Source organism: Bemisia tabaci, chromosome 9 (genome assembly GCF_918797505.1).
Source record: "Bemisia tabaci chromosome 9, PGI_BMITA_v3".
Lineage (NCBI taxonomy): Eukaryota > Metazoa > Arthropoda > Insecta > Hemiptera > Aleyrodidae > Bemisia > Bemisia tabaci.
Genome location: NC_092801.1, coordinates 5,336,453 through 5,354,987, shown reverse-complemented (window position 1 = coordinate 5,354,987; position 18,535 = coordinate 5,336,453). Strand labels below are relative to the sequence as shown.

Sequence of the window (18,535 nt, the reverse complement as noted above, 5' to 3'; positions counted from 1 at the left end):
ATATTTAGTGAAATTTCCAAACAGATTCAACCAACAATTTCTCAGTAAAGAAATAAAATGGCGGCGGAAATTTTTAAACGTCGCATGGCGCTTGTGATACTTTGCCTGGAAGGTGACGATATGTATTAAATCACTTTCATTACTGATTTCTTTCTTATTCCTGATGAGTTCATACCTTATCCAGAGGTCCATTGTGACAAATACAGCTGATCAAATATTAAAAAAATCAATAACCACAATAATTTCTTCAAGAAAGGCATTTATTACCCAGTAACTTCAGTATCAAAAATTAAATACATATCAAGAGATCTCGGCTTTAAGAAATTAACAGGGATAAAATGAGATAGAAGAATAAAAAATTTACTACATACAATAAATCGTTCTTTTTTAGCTCTGAAGACACACCTTCAAACATACACACCAAGCGATTACAGAGATACATTAATATAATAGAAATTTTTCCTCGGATAGAAAAACCATTGGTTAAATCTTAGGTCAGAAGGTATTGCTATGGCATATTCTTGCTTTTGAGATCTTAACTTATAAAAATTCATGCCAATTCATATTCTCAAGAGGGAAACTTCCCTTCCGTACATTAGAAACCTCTGATTTTCAGAAGACCAGCATCTCATCCACCCGACTATGATAAAAAAGCAAAAGATAAATTGTAAGGATGTATAAAGGAGAAAATTGGTTTTCGATTGAGCAGTGCTAAGTCGTATCAAGAACTGGAGCGTAAAATGGCCACTAAATATAACTGGCTACTATATCTTGTATCTTTGCTACATCAATAGATCACTCGACGGTTACAAATTTTTTTTATCAAACTTTCACCCTCTCAACCCCAGTTACACATCTATAAACTAAAACCTAACCTTACTTAAAAATACTCTTACAATTAATTAGGTACTTGGATAAAATTCTAAAACTATGACCAAAAAACAATTAAGTATAAAACTAGATGTCAAGGCTCAGACAAAAATTCAGCTCTTTTTTTACCATACAGAAATGATTTAAAACCAAAAAAATTCCAACCGCATTCACTCAACACCTGCACCATAAAACGTCGTTATTATAAATGCTGAACCTGTCTTGCGTAAGATTACAAAATAGTTTGAGTTTCCAGATTCAGAACACATGAATTTACAGAAGAGAAAAATTGCTGTTAGTCTGTTTTCAATAAGACACGACGACTGACATTTTTTTTCTTTCACTTCGCTTTTAGGTGAGAGGAGAAATATAAATGAGCTCTAATAGGAAAGACTTTGGCAAGAACTTACATAAAAAATGATCATTGAATTTACAAAGATACTCTGTTATTTTCAAAACAATAATGAGTACTCAATCAATCAGCCGTGTATTTGGATTTGTTACTTGCATATATCAAGCCAACAAAGGCATAATAAAATATAGGTACAAACTTTAATTAAGAGAATTCAGCAAAATGTCGATATTTTCACTTAAAAATTAGTGTATAAAGAGAGGGAAAAAATCATTCCATGACTAATTTAGGAAAATTAATTCAAGCATGACATACATATCCTGAAGGGAAGATATCTTTCCTCACCTCAAATTTTGAAGCAAAGGAGATAAATCTGACCAGGTGTTAAGAGTTAAGAAATACACTAAGGGACAAAATAAATACACTTGTCAGTTGTCACTACGAGTTTGGTAAGAATAATGAAAAAGTAAGAAAAAAAAAACTGAATATTATCAAAGGCCTCAGTTTCAACAGAATTTTTCAGGAAACACTAATTTACAATTTAGACATTAAAACTTAAAATTATGATACATAAAATTGATGTGTCAATTTCAACAAAGTATAGATTATAAATACATGTTTAAACAGACATTCTTCGCAAGGCAAACACAAGAAAATTTTTCAGTTAATCCATCTTGGTAATCTCTCACGATAAATTGACAATACAATCGATTTCTTTTCCAACTTGAAAAGTCATCGATGATCCAAAGAAAAACAGTAGCCATGGTCTGAAAATACGTGCCTCAAATTCACAGAGGTGTCCAAAGACTTCAGGAGAAAAAATTCTAGAAATGTTTCAGGTTTAGGGGCCAAAATTACCGGAGATTTTGATCAATTCTATAAAAAATCTGTAAATATGCATTGAAAAAAGTAGCTATTTCTACTGATCTTTTTTTTTCTAACACACAAAAAAAAAGAACATGATATTTTACACAATTAATACCCCAACCATACAGTTGGGTACAATATCCATTGTATCCGTTATTGAAAACTTGCATTTAGAAGAAATGCCAAAGAGGACAACGAAAAAAATTGGTATCTGTAATGTGGAATTCCCTGACATTTCTAGGAAAAAAATATTTCTCCTGACGTTCTTCTGACCCGATGGACACTCTGGAGGATAGCGTGGAGTTCTTTCCAACTACCGAAAATCAAATTTTTGAAAAACGTATTTTCAGAGCTTGGGCAAATTGATTTTTTCAAGACCAATTGATAGAAATTAAAACAAAAACCAGCTGACAATATCGACAGATAAGTAAAAACTCCTTGTCTTGATATGAAATATATTTACAAATCAAGTCAGGATCAAAATCTCTGAGATGCGAAAATTTTGAATGGAGCCTTTGTAAGGAGCATAATTAATCAAGTGTAATGAATCACAAATAATGAACTTCCTCATACCAATTATTTTGGTACCTTGGCTGAATTAAAGTCTATGATACACTGAGTCTTCGCTTTGTCCGCAAATCTTGAAATATGTGCAAAATTTAAAATGCACTCTGCCTCAAGCAGAGAATTTTCAAGTCTCACAAGACTGAAATAAACCTTTGGTAAAAATTAGTCTGTGTCATGATGGAAAAACAAATGATATTTGTCGATCTAAAAGTTCTAAAAATAAAATGTATTGATTGAACTGTGCTTGGTTAATTTCCGGAGTCAGGTACATCCAATTCCAACAAACAGACCTATCCAATTGACACAGTGGGATAAGTGATAGAGTTGTCACTTAACAAACATCAGTCGGTTGTATAAAAATAAATTAGCTTATCTGAAATTCAAATATACAGGTATTTGGGAGAGGAGATCACATGATGAATCACTCGTGCGTTCACGAAGAAATATTTGACTGCCAGTTTGATTATTTCTTTCCTTTTTTGGTCGTTGTCCCTTTTTTACTTTTAGACCTGTTGACAAATACATTAAAGGTTGATTAGCATTCCCATTTTTAAAATACTTCAGCATAAAATTAAGCCAGAAGACAAAGTATATCGACGATGTAAGTCGGCAATCACATAACTCGGTTTGCAACGTCGCAGACTTCCTGCCATACTTTATCTTTTAAACAGAAAAGTACTCAACGGCAATTCTTTAAAGCTGCCGTGAGTGTTCTTCTCTATGCAAAGAAAATTCTGCAAAAACTTCAAGGAAAGATGTCAATTTGTTCTCTTTTAAAAAAATAACATAGAAGTGAAGACTTTCAGACACCGCGAACGATATGTGATTGCGGACTTACGCCGCCGATATAATGTTTTTATGAGAAAATAAAAAAAATCTGAAAAGAAACAAAACCAAGTAGAACAAAAATCATTGCACAAAAGAATGTATCTTGATTGTGCCGTTTCGGTACTCCTTACTGACTTTCCTTAAGGAGTATTTTCCCATGAATTTGCCTGAAATTTTCGGTAATTTTTCATTACACTTGCAAAGGAATACACTAAAATTTTCAGAAAATTTTGTGTCATGGTTCTCAAATAAAAAAAATAAAATGTTTAGACACATACTGAAACAGCGCAGACATGCTACGTTCCTTCGTGTGAGAGACGACGAAATGCACTAAATGCATTCTGGAGAAAACCAAACCAAAGTAGTTTTAAATTCAACTGATCATAAGTTCTTTCCTTTCAAAAATTCAAAGTCGAGAAAAAATATTTTGAACCTGAAAATAGTTTTTAACCTCAGCCCTAGACATTGAGTTTTATGGAGAAGTAAAACTTCGAATTCCTATTTCTTGGTTCAAACTCGATGCAACTTGATGCCTTACTATTAAACTCGGTCCAATTGAACCACATTTTGCGATTAGGAACTAAAATATCTGGCTTATTTGGGAAACAACATATGTGCCCTTAGTTTCCCTATGAATGCAGATTGGTGTTTTTATTTATGAGCCAGAAATTGTTGTTTCTCATCGCAAAGTGCAGTCCAATTGAAGTATACATAGTGTGTTCCAGCAGTGGTCAGCTGTGCATTTTACAGAATCAGGTTTGGATGATTAAATCTTATGAACAGGCTGAAAATAATGTCTTCTTTGCAACGAGTGCCTATGGGATAAAGGACAGAGCATCTCTGAAAATCCATGAGATATGTTTGTGTCCTTCTAAAAATCCTTACCATGTCGAAGGAAAAGCCGGTCATATCGACCATTTTTAAGCGTCAGTCATGGACACCAAAACAGTCACCGTAGCCTATCTTTTTTACGGTAGGCGTTCATTACGTTAAAAAGCTATAAAACCGCCAAATGGAGGCTCACCACATGACTAATTCAAAAACTCTAGTCATGGTCGCATCCAAGGGGTAGCACTAGCGTCACAAAGATCACAGCTTATAGCCGCGATTTGCGATGGCAGTTTATAGCCTTCACATTTCACTGCATTACAGCATGCCTTCTTCTGCCGTGCTAAGGAAAAAAGCTATATGAACATTCGAGAGTTGGCAAATTTACCCCCATAAAATATGAATTTCTAGGAAGTTATGCATATTTTTCCTTCAAATTTTCAAATATTTCAGATTAAATTGCGAGCAAAATAGTCTGAAAAATTAAGAAGAAAAGTATCAAAAATTTTCCTAGTGAATCCGTTTTTTATCAAAAGGAAAATAGCAACGCCTGAGGGCTCATATGGCGTTTTCGCTCAGCACAGCAGCCTATGTTTGGCAGGAACATGTTTGAATATACTTGAAAAATATGTCCGGGAGACAAAGAAACTCAAAGATTTGATTCCAGGAATAAAATACTTACACAACTAATGTTGCTTTTAGTGTAGGTTTCCTTACAACCCTTGGGGCAGGAGCTGGAGCTTCTACAGCTTTCGCGGGCTTCGATTTAGCGGCTGCCTTTGCAGCTGGTTTCTTGGAACTGAAAAAAAAAGTTTACAGAGTAAAATTAACGACTCTTTCAAAAATACTGTACATTAGGGGCAAGACAAATGCTCTAATGTCCAAACGCTGTAACTTTATCATGAATTTTACACTTTTTCCTTTTTTTTTAAAGGAATAAGAGCAGCAGACTAAAAGAATCATTGGGTTCCTGGCGAGCTGGTAAACAGGCTAAACTGGACTGCACACTGATTGGCAAAGGAAGCGAGCCACTCCAGCTATTGCCAAGTTTGACTGGCCAATTCAACTTTTTATGATAGAACGTTTGTGCGGATTCCTTTGAAAATTTAGAGGAATTCGCTTCGTACCATGCAGTAAATTCACTGAAATTCACACCAAAATCCGCACAACCGTTTTCATGTAAAAAATGTAAATTGCCCGGTTAAATTTTGCAATACCTGATGTGGCTCAGTTTCTTTCTGCTTTGCCAACTGTGCCAAACATTTTTATGAACTACCTTAGATCATTAAAACCTTGATGGGTTCAGTAGACAGGAAACAATATTAAGTTACAAAATTGTGCAAAATAACAGAATTATAAAACTCAAGATGTTTTTCTTACCTTGATACGGCTTCTGGCTTAGCTTTGATTGGTTTGACCACAGCAACAGGCACCTTCTTCTTCGGTGGTTCGGGTTTGGCTTTTGCTTTTACTGGTGCAGCTTTCTTCACTGCCGGAGCCGCTTTCTTCGCTGCTGGAGCAGCTTTCTTCGCTGCGGAGCAGCTTTCTTCGCTGCGGAGCCGCTTTCTTCGCTGCTGGAGCTGCTTTCTTCGCTGCTGGAGCCGCTTTCTTCGCTGCTGGAGCCGCTTTCTTCACTGCAGGCGCAGCTTTCTTTGCTGCAGGGGCAGCTTTTTTCGCTGCGGGCGCAGCTTTTTTCGCTACAGGCGCAGCTTTCTTTGCAGCAGGAGCCGCTTTTTTGCAGCAGGAGCAGCTTTCTTTGCTGCAGGAGCAGCTTTCTTTGCTGCAGGAGCTGCTTTCTTTGCTACAGGAGCTGCTTTCTTTGATGCAGCAGGCTTTGGTGAGGCTACCTTCTTGCTCCTTGTTGATTTAGTGGGTGCAGGGCTGGGGGCTTTTGCCGCAACGGCAGATTTGGCACTTCGGGCAGGCTTGCTTGCTGGTTCAGCAGCTTTCTTCGTTGATTTTGCTGCTGCTGCTTTTGATTTTGCTACAGGCTTAGAAGCAGCTTTAGGCGCGGCTTTTGCTTTGGCTGCAGCAACTTTTGTCGCAGGAGCTTTGACTGGTTTTTTTGCTGGTGCTTTAGTCGCTTTCACAGTTCCCACAGAGGGGGCAGCCGTTTTGGCCCCTCTTGTAGTTCTTGTTGCTTTGACAGGCGATGCTACAACTTTTGCACTCTTGGCAGGACTGCTTTCAACTTTGGCATCGCTTTTGCGCTTCACTGCTGCAGCGGCTTTTTTGCCTCTCGTCGGCTTTGGCGAGAATTTAATAGGTGATTCGGCAACTTCAGCCACTTTGCTGACTTTGCTTGCTGTCTTGACAGGGCTTTCTGATTTGCGCTTAACGGGAGACTTTTTCGGAGTAGTCACTTTTGTAGCACTTTTGGGCGATTTGAGAGGAGTGGTGTCAAGCATGACCTGAGCGACAACTTTAGCTGTGCGACTGGCTCTTACGCTGCTGTCTACTGGAGTTTCAGCTGCAGTAGCTGGCTTTTTAACAGATTTGGCAGTGCTCTTGGGTGTTTTGGGAGCAGGAGTTTTCTTTACAGCACTTTTCGGTGATTTTGCTGCAGGTGCTTTTTTGGCGGATTTTACAGGGGTTGGTGCCGGCGCTTTCTTGGCGGATTTTACAGGGGTTGGTGCCGGCGCTTTCTTGGCAGATTTGACAGGGGTTGGTACTGGAGTTACAGGAGCACTAGGCGTTTTGGCGACAGGTTTAGCAACACTTTTGGGAGTTTTGGCAGTTTTGGCAGGAGTTTTGGCAGGTGTTTTGGCAGGTGTTTTGGCAGGTGTTTTTGCTGTGGCTTTAGGAGTAGCCACACTCTTTGGGGTCTCAGGAACGGCTGCTGGAGCAGGAGTCTTGGCTGGTGTTTTCTTGACAGCCTTAGCTACACTCTTGGGAGTCTTTTTCACTGATTTTTTAGCAGAGACTGGCGATTTGATTGGCGCACTGACAGGCGTTTTGGCCGGGGTTTTCCTGGTTGACTTGGCTACACTGGTTGGAGTCTTGGGCAAAACTTTAGGTGCAGGGGTGGAAACTGCGACAGGAGTCTTCGCAGGTGTTTTCTTTACACTCTTGGGCGTTTTTTTGGCCGATTTTTTAGCAGACACAGGTGATTTTTTCGGGGATTTGAGAGGAGTGGTCTTCACTACCACAGCAGGAGAAGCAAGACTGGGAAAAGCTAGGCTCTTCTTCGTTCTGGAAGCAGGGGTTGCTGATTTCGTAGCAGATGCAACTTTCTTCGCGGATTTTTTTGAAAGGGGAGTCTTCTTGGTGACCAAGACTTTAGGCGTTTTCTTGGACGACGCAACAGACGTTTCTGCTGAGCTCTGGCTTGTTGACAGTGGGGAAACGAAGATATCTTTGGGAACGTTAGGTGTCTTCACTGAGTTGAAATCAAACGAATCTGGAGTAGCGTTGAATGAAACGCGGGTGCCTGACTTTCGCGCAGATTTCGGAGCAGGCGAAGGCACTTTGGTCTTGGTCACAAGAGGCGTGGACGAAACTTGCTTGCTGCTACTGTTCCTTGAGCGATCAAACAGCCTATCAAGCAACATTGGGCTGATCGGACTCAGGGGGGATTTCGCGTAAACGGGTCTCACTCCTGGCGACCACAGTGCTGCGATTGTTTTTGTGCCTTCCTCACTGTATTTCGGAGGAGTTTTCGAGGTGGCAGGAGATGAGCTTTTCTTGTTAAGAAGCTTTAATTTTTTGGCTGAAATTGCTCCCTTCCTCAGAGAAGCTGGTGTTTTTGAGGGTGATGCCTTTGCTGGTGTTTTAGATGCTGTGGCTTTCAGCGCTGGAGAGGCTTTAAGGGCTGCTGCAGGAGTAGCTGCCTGGGATTTTTTAGGAGTTGCCTTTGAAACCGCTACTTTCGGAGTAGCTTTAGCAGCTGCTCTAGGTGTAGCTTTTGGAGTTGCTTTAGGTGTGGCTTTAGGAGTTGCTTTAGGGGTGGCTTTGGGAGTTGCTTTTGGGGTGGCTTTAGGAGTAGCTTTAGGAGTCACTTTTGGACTAACTTTTGGAGTAGCTTTAGCAACTGCTATGGGTGTAGCTTTTGGAGTTGCTTTAGGGGTGGCTTTGGGAGTAGCTTTTGGAGTAGCTTTGGAGTAGCTTTAGGGGTTGCTTTCGGAGTGGCCTTAGCAGCTGATTTTGGAGTAGCTTTTGGAGTAGCCTTTGGAGTGGCTCTAGGAGTAGCCTTTGGGGTTGCTTTTGGAGTGGCCTTAGCAGCTGATTTTGGAGTAGCTTTGGGGGTTGCCTTTGGCGTGGTTTTGGGAGTAGCCTTCAGGGCAGCCTTGGGAGTCGTTTTAGGGGTGGTTGCTGAGACAACTTTAGTAGTTCCTTTCTTGAATGGAGTTTTGAACAGCTGATCAACTCCTTCAAGAGAATTTTCACCTGCTGGCGTGCCGCTTTTGCGGGTCACATTCACCTTTGGCGACGCTGCAAGGCTTGACTTGGGCAGAGGCTTTCCGGCTCCCTGTAAAAAAAAGGAAAAGGACGATTAGTCTCACACTTAGAAATGTACTCAGAAGCAGTATTAGAGTGTTTTAATGCAGTTTCTACTTTACAATAAGTTTAAAAAGGTTTTAGCGGCCTACTTGAGACAGTAAAACAAGAACAACTTGTCTGTAAAGGTCTGTAAAAAAGTACATCTCAATGAAAATTATCCATGCCACACTTCAAATCTGCAATAATCAATTAAATATTGCCCACAAAAAACTGGACAGAAAAATATGAGTAAAATTGAAGTGCTTCTATTTTTACTATTCTAGAGTCTAATTTTTCTAGGAATTGCTGATAAATTGTTGTTCTTTTGAGAAATTCGAGATTCGATGAATTCTTTTCCAAGACAAGATTCGGTTACAAGAAATTAATGAAAATTCAAATCTTTGTACCACTAAGACTTGAATCTAAAAATCAAATACAAATGAGAAGTTACAGAAAACAAAAAGGAATTTGAGGATTGACTAATCAACTAGCAGTGCAAAAACTTTTTGACTGCATAAAAAGGCAGGTCTCAGGCAGACTCATGGAAAAACAAGAAAATCATGAAACCTGGTCTTAGAAAAGGGAATGTTGACTTTGCATCAGCACTAGAAATGCATTTTTTTTTTTTAGCAAGATTGCAGAAATTTGTACCTAAATAGAGAAAAAATTAGAAAGAAAAAGAAAGAAAAGGGGGAGATGTTATCACTATGAATGTTCAGGGGAAACAGAGTTTTAAAAATGGGAGGGTTAAGAATTTTCTGCGTCTCTATGTTAAAATCTTTCATATCCTTGTAAAAAATTCACTTTTAAAACTGGATAAGGCAAAGAAACTTGAGTGAAAATTTAGTGAGTACAATTCACAGTAGTTAAGAACTAGCAAGTTTTGAAGAACTGTCAAGAATGTAGGTCTGTTGGAACCTGGTTGGTGCTTATTCTTAAAAATCTTGAGACACCTTTTTCCGTTGTTCTTAAATGAGCAGATTCACACAATCACAGGGGCAAAAATAAAATCGTGAGTTTTAAAACCTTATGCTACTCGTGAAGTCTCAAAACACGACTAATACATACTCAATGGACCGCTAGACAAGGTACAAATTTAAGCATACATTTTCTCATCAAAATTTCACGTAGAACACAATTTGTATGACAAAAAATACTGACAGTAACGAATAACTAAGAAATAAAGTTTTTCGATGCATAAATTCAAACTTCCCGGTCATAGAAATAACAATGATCTACTTAAGTTAAATCACACACTAAATGTTACTGTGACAGTCTTTGCAGTATGAAAATATGACCTCAATATCGACACTTCAGCTCAGCTACTCCACGTTATTTAAACGTGAAGAACATAGGATGGAGGAAAAAAACTGCTCACTAAGAGGCCTGCTAAAATTGTTGTAGTGTGTGATTTGATTCAAGCAGACTGTTGTTTTTAATATGAGCAGGTAATTCAAAATTTCTGTAGCCAATGAAAACTAAAAAACGTTTATATATCAGTTAGGAGTTGATTTCAGTCATTTCTCTGGCGCAAATCGAGTTCTATCTAAAATTCTGGTTAAGAAACACTCAACAGAATGCTTAAATTCACACCTAGTCTAATGGTCCTTGGCAGTGTTTGAAACTCGGCATGAAGTCTTAGCAGCCATCTGGCCTGCAACTATATTTCTCAGGGGCCATCTCAGATTTCTTAGGGGCCAAAACGAAAAATTGCCCTTTCGAAATGCCTTGAGTCAGGAATACAGCGAAATATCCCAAAAACGAAGTTTAACAACGATTTTTCTGGCCGCCAAACCTTGGCCGCTAGTTTCATTTCTTAGCGGCCAAAGGCAATTTCTTACCGGCAAATTGCTGTTTGGCCGGCGCGTGTTTCAAACACTGGTCCTTGGGTAAGAAGTACCACTTTTACAAATAAGACATTTGATTTTTTATATTGTTGTCTGACTGAATTTCATTTATTGTTTCATAATTTTAGTCCATGGTGTCTAGGATTCTTCCATTCCCTTATTCCCCCTGATCACCAGTAAAAAATTCTCTGATGAGGGTCCAGGATTTACTCTCGTTTCTATTAGAACTTTTTCGGAAAATCTTGATCTTCCTCAAGGACTTGGCAAAATATCTAACAATTTTTTCACCTCTCTTTATAATTGTTCAAGACTGTGTCAACCTAGACCACCAAATTTAAAAACGTGATCTCAAAGAGGAAAGACAAGAAGTTTCCAGTTTTTATCCCGTGACAATATCCCTGATTTTCTCAGATATTGTTGGTCCCTGATGAATCCTGACATTTCCTGGTTTTTCCAGGTCCTGGACGACATGTTTTAGTCCTTGAAATTCCTTAACCTACCACAAAGATTCATTAAAAATATTTGAGTTGACACACATAAAATTTCAGAATACACTACGGCATACCTCCAAGTACTTCATGAAAGCCAATTTTGGCTTGAACGGTGTCAAAGATTTGCGATCCTTGCCCAACATCGGTTTGAACTTCAGGATGTCCATGGGCTTGCTTGGCGATTTGGGTTTGTGGCAGACTCGGATGGCAGCCAATTTGTTTTTATCTGTACGAAAAGTAGAAGCAAGAAAATTAGTCATTACACAAGGCATCAATCAAGGGGTACTAAATTTCTTTTTTGCACGTTAACTTTGTAATCTTATTATTTACGCTCAGGTTAGAACACTGGTTGGCATTTTTTAAGTCTGATACTCTCTTTTTCCCTCCATTCTGAAATAATTGTTTTAAATTCTTTCATTGTAGCCTTGTCTAATGTTGTTGTGTTGTAAGCAATTTTGAGAGAGAAAAATTAAACATTGAATCTATTGATGAGACACCCACGCTTTTAAAACGACCTTATGTGTGGCTGCAACGCTAAAAATGATGTTTAAGCCTTACAAATTTTAATTTTATCATTGAAAATTATCATTAGCAAATAGGCCTTTGCGTTTGCATCCAGTGGAGTATGTGAGCAGTCCTTCTTGGTACTACCATAGAGTTTATTTGAGGGGCTTGGAGGACAAAAGGGATAAGTTCAGTTATTCCTGTTTCAAGAAGAAACAGTTTAAAGTTTCACAATTACATTTAGCTTAATGGCGGCAAGAAAGTTCGATATCACTTGTGGATGCTTGAGAATTGGATTTTTGTAGTGAATTTTTCACAGAATATATTTTAAGCCTGATTTTAGTTGAAATCATTAAGATCTCAATATTTTAAAAAACTGCACTTATCCTACTTGTTTTCTAAGCTCCTTATTTAAGTTAATTTGAGAGCTGTCTCCGCAAATTTTTGAGTGTAAGAAAGGCGATCAATTTAAAAACGAATGAAACTCTTCATTCATTCATTTTTTGTCAAGCTTTTATGAAATTAGTAAATAAAAATCTATTTTTTAAGACTTACTCCCAATGGCTGGAGACTCCACGATAAGTTTCTTGGTTGGCTCTTCATATGGGCTGATTTCAGCAGAGCTAAGACTCCTTTTGGAAGACCCAGCAGTTGATTTCGGAGTTTTAGCCGGAGTCGGTTTAGGTGTTTTAACAGGAGTGGCCTTTGGCGTTTTTACTGGAGTTGCTTTCGGTGTTTTGGCAGAACTTGCCTTCGGGGTTTTTGCTGGGGTTGCTTTTGGTGTCACCGCAGGAGTTGAGCGAGTGGATTTTGATGGAGTTGCTACCTTTGAGGTTGCAGGGGTTTCGCTGGTGTAGCCTTGGCTGCAGGTGTCTTCCCTGGCGTTGCCTTGGCTGCAGGTGTTTTTGCTGGTGTAGCCTTGGCTGCAGGTGTTTTTGCTGGTGTAGCCTTGGCTGCAGGTGTTTTCCCTGGTGTAGCCTTGGCTGCAGGTGTTTTCGCTGGTGTAGCCTTGGCTGCAGGAGTTTTCACAGGGGTCACCTTGGCTGCAGGTGTTTTTGCTGGAGTTACCTTGGCTGCAGGTGTTTTTGCTGGGGTTGCCTTGGCTGCAGGTGTTTTTGCTGGGGTTGCCTTCGGTGTAGCAACGGCTGCCTTAGGCGTCTTTGCCGGGGATTTCTTAGGTGTAATGGCAGGAGTTGCCCGAGAAGATCTGGCTGACTTGGGTGTTATAGCCTGCTTAGCTGGCGTTTTAACAGGGGTTGCTTTAGGTGTTTTAGTCGCTGAGGTTTTAGGCGTTACTGGAGTGGCAGCCTTAGGTTTAGGAGTCTTGGATACTGATTTTGGTGTTTTGGGGGCTGATTTGGGACTCGGCGGCGAGAATTTTATCTTTTTAGCAGCAGATTTAGGAGTTACTGACACTTTAGGCGAGGCCAGAACTGGAGCAGGGGTTGAGACTTTCGATTTGGCTGAAGAAGCAGGCGTTTTTGCTTTGGAGGACTTGGGAGTTTTAGCTGGTGTCTTAGAAGCTGGGGTAGCAGCAGCTGATCTCGGAGTCTGAGAACTCCTCTGTTTTTTGGTAGAGGGTGGCCCCTCTACAGGGGTGATCGGTGATGTTATGACAGTATACGGTCTTTTCTCAGGCTTAATTGAACTTTTCCTCTTTCCTGAACTTGCGGGAGTTTTCACTTTCTTCGGAGTTTTTGACGCAGGAGTTTTGGGTGAGCTCCCTGGAGTTGAGAGTGCAGACATTTCAAGAGCCGATATCCCCGAAATATTGGGACCAAAAACGTCTTCTAATATAGCTTTGACTGCTGGATGCGGAGGTTTTCGTTGAACTGCCTTTTTAGCAGAGCCTTTCGGGGACGGTTTGCCGACATCTGGGGATCGAAGGGCTATTTTAGGTGTGAATGAAAGTCGAGGCGACTTGGATGGTGATTTTGCGGGGGATGATTTTTTTGGAGTAGATTTCTTGGGTGAGGCTTTCTTAGCGCTTTTGGCCAAAGGACTGATCACCTTGGGCCCAACGGCTGCTTTGACAGGGGTCACTTTTGTGACTGCTTTTTCTTTGCTTACACCTGGGGCAGGCTGCGACTTCCTTGACACAGCACTGGGTTTACCCATGAGGGAAGTTTTAGGAACAGGTATTTTTGTAGACATTCGAGCAGCTTTGGTAGGAACGGATTTTGAAACGACCACTTTACTGGGTGTCGGTTTGGCTGGAGCAACCTTACTCGGAGTTGCTTTGACAGGCGATTTTTTAGCGGGAGTAGGTTTTGCTTGAACAGTTTTTGATGGCGTAGCCTTTGCAGGAGAAGCTTTGGCTGCGACAACTTTTTGGGGGGTTGCTTTTGCTGGAGTTGATTTGACAGCAGATTTTGCTGGAGTTTTCTTGACTGGCACAACTTTAGGGGTGGCTTTGGATGGTGTGGATTTTAGTGGTGCAGCCTTAATAGGGGTGGTTTTCACTGGTGTTACTTTAGCAACATCTCCGATGGATTTGATTTTTGCAGCAGAAGCTTTGGCTTTTGGTGTGCTTTTGATGACAGCTTTAGTGGGTGTCGATTTTCCAGCTGCCAATGAAACCGCGGCAGCTACCGGTTTCTTCAGAGCCTCATCGCTGAAAGAACTGTGTGCTAAACCCATGGGTTCCTGAAAGCAGAAAGAAATGAAAAATTCACACATTTTTAAAGACTACATAAATGCAGCTTCGAAAATTTTACATTGAAGTTCTTCAAGAGGCACTAAATATTTTTTAAGAACAAAAAGACGTTCATCATTTAAATGTGTATCCTGAGATATAGAATAAAATCGTAAGCAACTATTATTTTTTACTGAATTTTATAGACAGCTCAAATAATTTGAATAATTAAATTAATATTTGATCCTTGGAATTAACAGGCATCTTAAGCCACAGCCTCATCACAAAAAAGGAATTTCAAGGTAATTAAAAATTAACTCAGCAAGATTTCTTAAAAATTCATAAAACAAAGATCTCAAAAGCCTTGACCAAAGGTATTGTGCAACAATTATGAAAAAATGAGACAGTCGTTTTCTCCTTGAAAGGTATCTTTTCCCCCTACCAATCTTCCGATTTCGAAAACTTTTGTAAAATGCACCTTCATTGGGCTTGATAATTTTCTAAAGACTACATCTTTAGGAGCAGTAGAATCCTGCAAAAAAATTTTAATGAGTTAAGCGCACTTTTCCTGAAAATGCTGGTTTCCTCACCTAAGAGCTACCCACAAATGATGGAATAGTAGAAAATTAATTTTGTATTTGAGTATATAGGTACTCCCTTATTTATAGGTTTCTTGATTGAAAAAATGCACAATGAGCATTCCATAAGTAATGGAATCTCCATAAATAATATTATCCTGAGTAGCAGAGCTCAGAAAACTGCAGGAAACTTAAGGTTTCACTCATTTCAATGACTCAAGACCATATTGCTTAGAATGGTTTAACCCAGGATTGCAAAAGATCTTTGGTGCAAAAATCAGTAACAATCTCAGCCTAAAAATTTCCTAACTCTTGTAAAAAGGTTAGAAGTACACACTGAGCAGAAATTTTTTTTTAAAAAAAAAAAGCTTTAACCTTTTTACCTTTGTTTCTTGGACTTCAAAAAAACTTTCCACCGAAAAATTTCTTCTCATCCGACGCGAACCAGCGCTTGTACATGAGACCATTTTCTGCACCTCAGGTTTAATCATATAGATGGTTGAAGTGCAAAACCACGTATCTCTGTTTGAGACATTGCGGACTCCTGGTCATACTTCATTTTTTCTTTAGAAAGCCACTTAACGTAATTTCTTTAAAACTTTCTTGATTTTTCCTCTCTGTTTGCAGAATATTCTAAATAACTACCGTGCTATGAAGTGGGCTTGTTTCTATTGGAAAAAATGAAATGGGAGCAGAAATTTTGGAACATGGCAATAGAAATACGCAGTTCTACATTTAAGCCATCAATGTTAAGGTGATTCGTCAAGCTCAAGTGACATGGTGGAACTGGCATGCGATATATCGCATCTTTTAGGTAAAAAATCTCAGCAGATTTTGAATTTTCAGCAAAAAAAAGGACGATAGCCCCTGCGCATGAGCCTAAAGAATCATTCTAAACCCAAAAATCGGCAAAATTCAGAGAAATGAAAGCAGCATAGTGTTTGGAGAAAAACCTCGCATTTAATACAGAAATCGATAGCTGAATCGAATGCGAGGTTTTTTTCCAAACACTATACTGCTTTCATTTCTCTGAGTTTTACCGATTTTAGGGTTTAGAATGATTCTTTAAGCTCATGCGCAGGGGCTATCGTCCTTTTTTTTGCTGAAAATTCAAAATCTGCCAAATTTTTTACCTAAAAGATGCGATACATCGCATGCCAGTTCGACCACTTCTTTTGAGCTTGACAAATCACCTTAATTTTTTTTTATTTTTGCAAAAAAAAAAAAAAAAGAAAAAAAAAAAGAAGGAGAATAAACATAAAAACATTGAGCCCGGAGATCTTGTCCCAGGAAAAAAAAATTCGCTCCAAGATGAAAATAACTTTACAATATAGTACAATACCTCCTCAGCATACTGAAAATACAATTACCCCAAACCAACAGTTTTGCCCAATTGGGTTTCAAATCCTTTAGAGTGCTCCAAGCTCAAATTGAAAATGTCTTGAGGGTAGGGATGGTCGAATATTTAGATATTCGAATATTCGAATCATCGGCACCGAGATAATCGCATCACATTCGAATATTCGCTTCCGAAGTATTCGAAATTGCAAATTCGAATAATCTCATTCGAATATTCGAATAATCGCATTCAGAAGTGTCATTTTATCTCTTACGGGTCATTAAAAATTAAAAATCGAAGCAATAATCGAAAATATTCGAATATTTGCATCCGAACTCTTCGCAATCGCAAGATTCGAATTCTTAAATATTCGCAATATTCGCATTCGAAAAGTTTCGAATATTCGCATTTGAATTCGATATTCGTCCATCCCTACTTGAGGGTACTGCTCGCAGGCTCCAATACCGTTTGACACACATACCATTATCTTTTCAGACTGAATTGTCTCAAGAGATTCTTGCTTACCTTCACACTTTTCCTTCTCTGGGGAGATACAACAGCAATCAACTTTTTCGGAGGTTCAGACAATCTTTTCTTCGGGCTTTTCATGGTTAGTCAAACACGATCTGTCAATTATAGTTCCTGAAAAAACAGAATAATTTACTTGGTAAATGAGGATAGAGACGAGGTAAAAAAGTGGAACTGTGGAAATAGCACAACATATCTATTTACGACTGAGATTAAATGTCATTGAATGTTGAGCATGGTTCTTCTTAGTTATGGCTTATGGCAATACATCAAAATTGTCAATGGATAGTACAACCTAAAAATAGAGGAAGGCAAATATATTTCGCTTAACTTGGAACATAAATAAACTGTCATATTTTTGAACGAAATCAAAAGATAAAATGTGAGTAAAAGGAGAGAAATTTTTTAAATTGGTCAAGCATTGTTCCTCTTAAAACACTACTGTCAAAATAGTATCATGCAAGGATCATATTTATGCTTTGCTCCACAAAAGAGTTCAACATGACGTAAAATTATTTGACAGTTGCTGTCATTGGAGGAAAGCGCCAGACTCATGACAGTCTTGATATAGCAAATGGACCAAGGAATAATTTCTGAGTAAGCGATTTCCTTGAAAGAATATGATCTTGATTTATTATTCTTGTAACATAATCATGCGTTGACATGAAAGACAGTAAAAAATCAGTGCATCTGCTGCAGATATCAAGATTTACAGTCTAAAATTTCAAAAATTGAGCCAGGTAAATGTGACAGGGTGAGCCCCACTGTTTTCATCAAGCTTAGTTGATAGTTTGAAAATCCCTTAAGGCACAAAACCTAGAAGAGATATGTAATTAAAGATAAAGGGTAGTTTTCAGGCGATTGAAAACGAAGAATCAAGATGATATTGATATGATCAGGTCACGTTTTGGAATGCTGGATCCATTTTCAATTTCAAACGGTCACAATCACAAGTCGGCGCCAACGCATTGTTGACATTCGGCAAAATGTCAGTGATAAAATTCAAGAATATTTCATCCATGGACTGATAAGATGATGAACAAAGTGATAAGATAATCATTCGTGATAACGATAAGAAAGCAAGGAAATATTTTTCGTCCATAATAAAGCCAAAGAAATAACTGAAAATATACTCTTCCCGTGGCCAGAAATCAAAATTTCTGACCTCAGAGAACACAACACTCTATCACCATCATGGTCAACACTTTCAGATTGAATTAATACAAAAATTCAGGGAGAAACGTCGTTGCAAATACGTTCAGAACTTACTTCGCGAAATCCGGTACGAAATAAAAAAAAATAAAACGCGTAAACGGAGGGTCGAAAATTAAAATTATCACTTTAGAACAGCAGCATACTGAAAATATGCTGCCCTCACACAAAAACACAACGACTTATCAAACTACCGACGCGTCTTTTTTGCTGATGCGTTGCTTGCAGAACCTAACGGTCATTTTTGAAGTCCTCCAAGTTGCGCGTACACAAAATAGTTCTTACTTGAGAGGGAAAAAGAACTTGAATAACATTTAATCATTGCATTTTAATAAATAATTAAGGTTATTTAAATTAAAATAAGAATAAATAAAAAGTTTAACAGGATAAATTGTTCCTTTTTCTGAGAAATGTACGGTTATCACAGCGCGTATGAATATTAGAATATCGGCGGGCTCTTAAAATAACTCGTTCGTGATTGGTCAACTGAAAATGGCGGGGTTTTGAACACCCGCCAGACGCCTACAGGCGGGCGGGGGAGCGTTTTTATCGGGGGATGGGGGAAGAAGGGTTGTGTGGCTGTGGCTGTGAGGTTCATGCACAGGCTACG

The 18,535-nt window shown here is 38.8% G+C and overlaps 2 protein-coding genes across 2 annotated transcripts; both read right to left on the bottom strand.

Moving 5' to 3' along the window:
• Positions 1-5,698: 5,698 nt before the first annotated feature.
• Positions 5,699-8,418, bottom strand: LOC140225452 (uncharacterized; the record flags this gene model as incomplete). The annotated part of the gene is made up of 1 exon (XM_072304416.1): positions 5,699-8,418. A coding segment is annotated over one exon (2,409 nt), but the record flags the coding sequence as incomplete, so codon positions are not given.
• A 3,766-nt stretch (positions 8,419-12,184) lies between these two features.
• Positions 12,185-18,164, bottom strand: LOC109035909 (uncharacterized). Its single transcript, XM_072304259.1, has 3 exons — positions 17,983-18,164; positions 16,711-16,827; positions 12,185-14,279 (listed from the first exon to the last, which is right to left on the bottom strand). Exons 2-3 carry the CDS (start codon positions 16,792-16,794, stop codon positions 12,456-12,458), a joined length of 1,908 nt encoding a protein of 635 aa, XP_072160360.1. The 5' UTR covers positions 16,795-16,827; positions 17,983-18,164; the 3' UTR covers positions 12,185-12,455.
• Between the last annotated feature and the right edge of the window lie 371 nt (positions 18,165-18,535).

Bases quoted from the DNA above. Each gene is read 5' to 3' on its own strand.
- LOC109035909 (XM_072304259.1), bottom strand. From the start codon at position 16,794: ATGAAAAGCCCGAAGAAAAGATTGTCTGAACCTCCGAAAAAGTTGATT. The intron at 14,280-16,710 runs GTAAGCAAGAAT...TTCTGCTTTCAG, and splicing joins AGAGAAGGAAAAGTGTGAAG to GAACCCATGGGTTTAGCACA.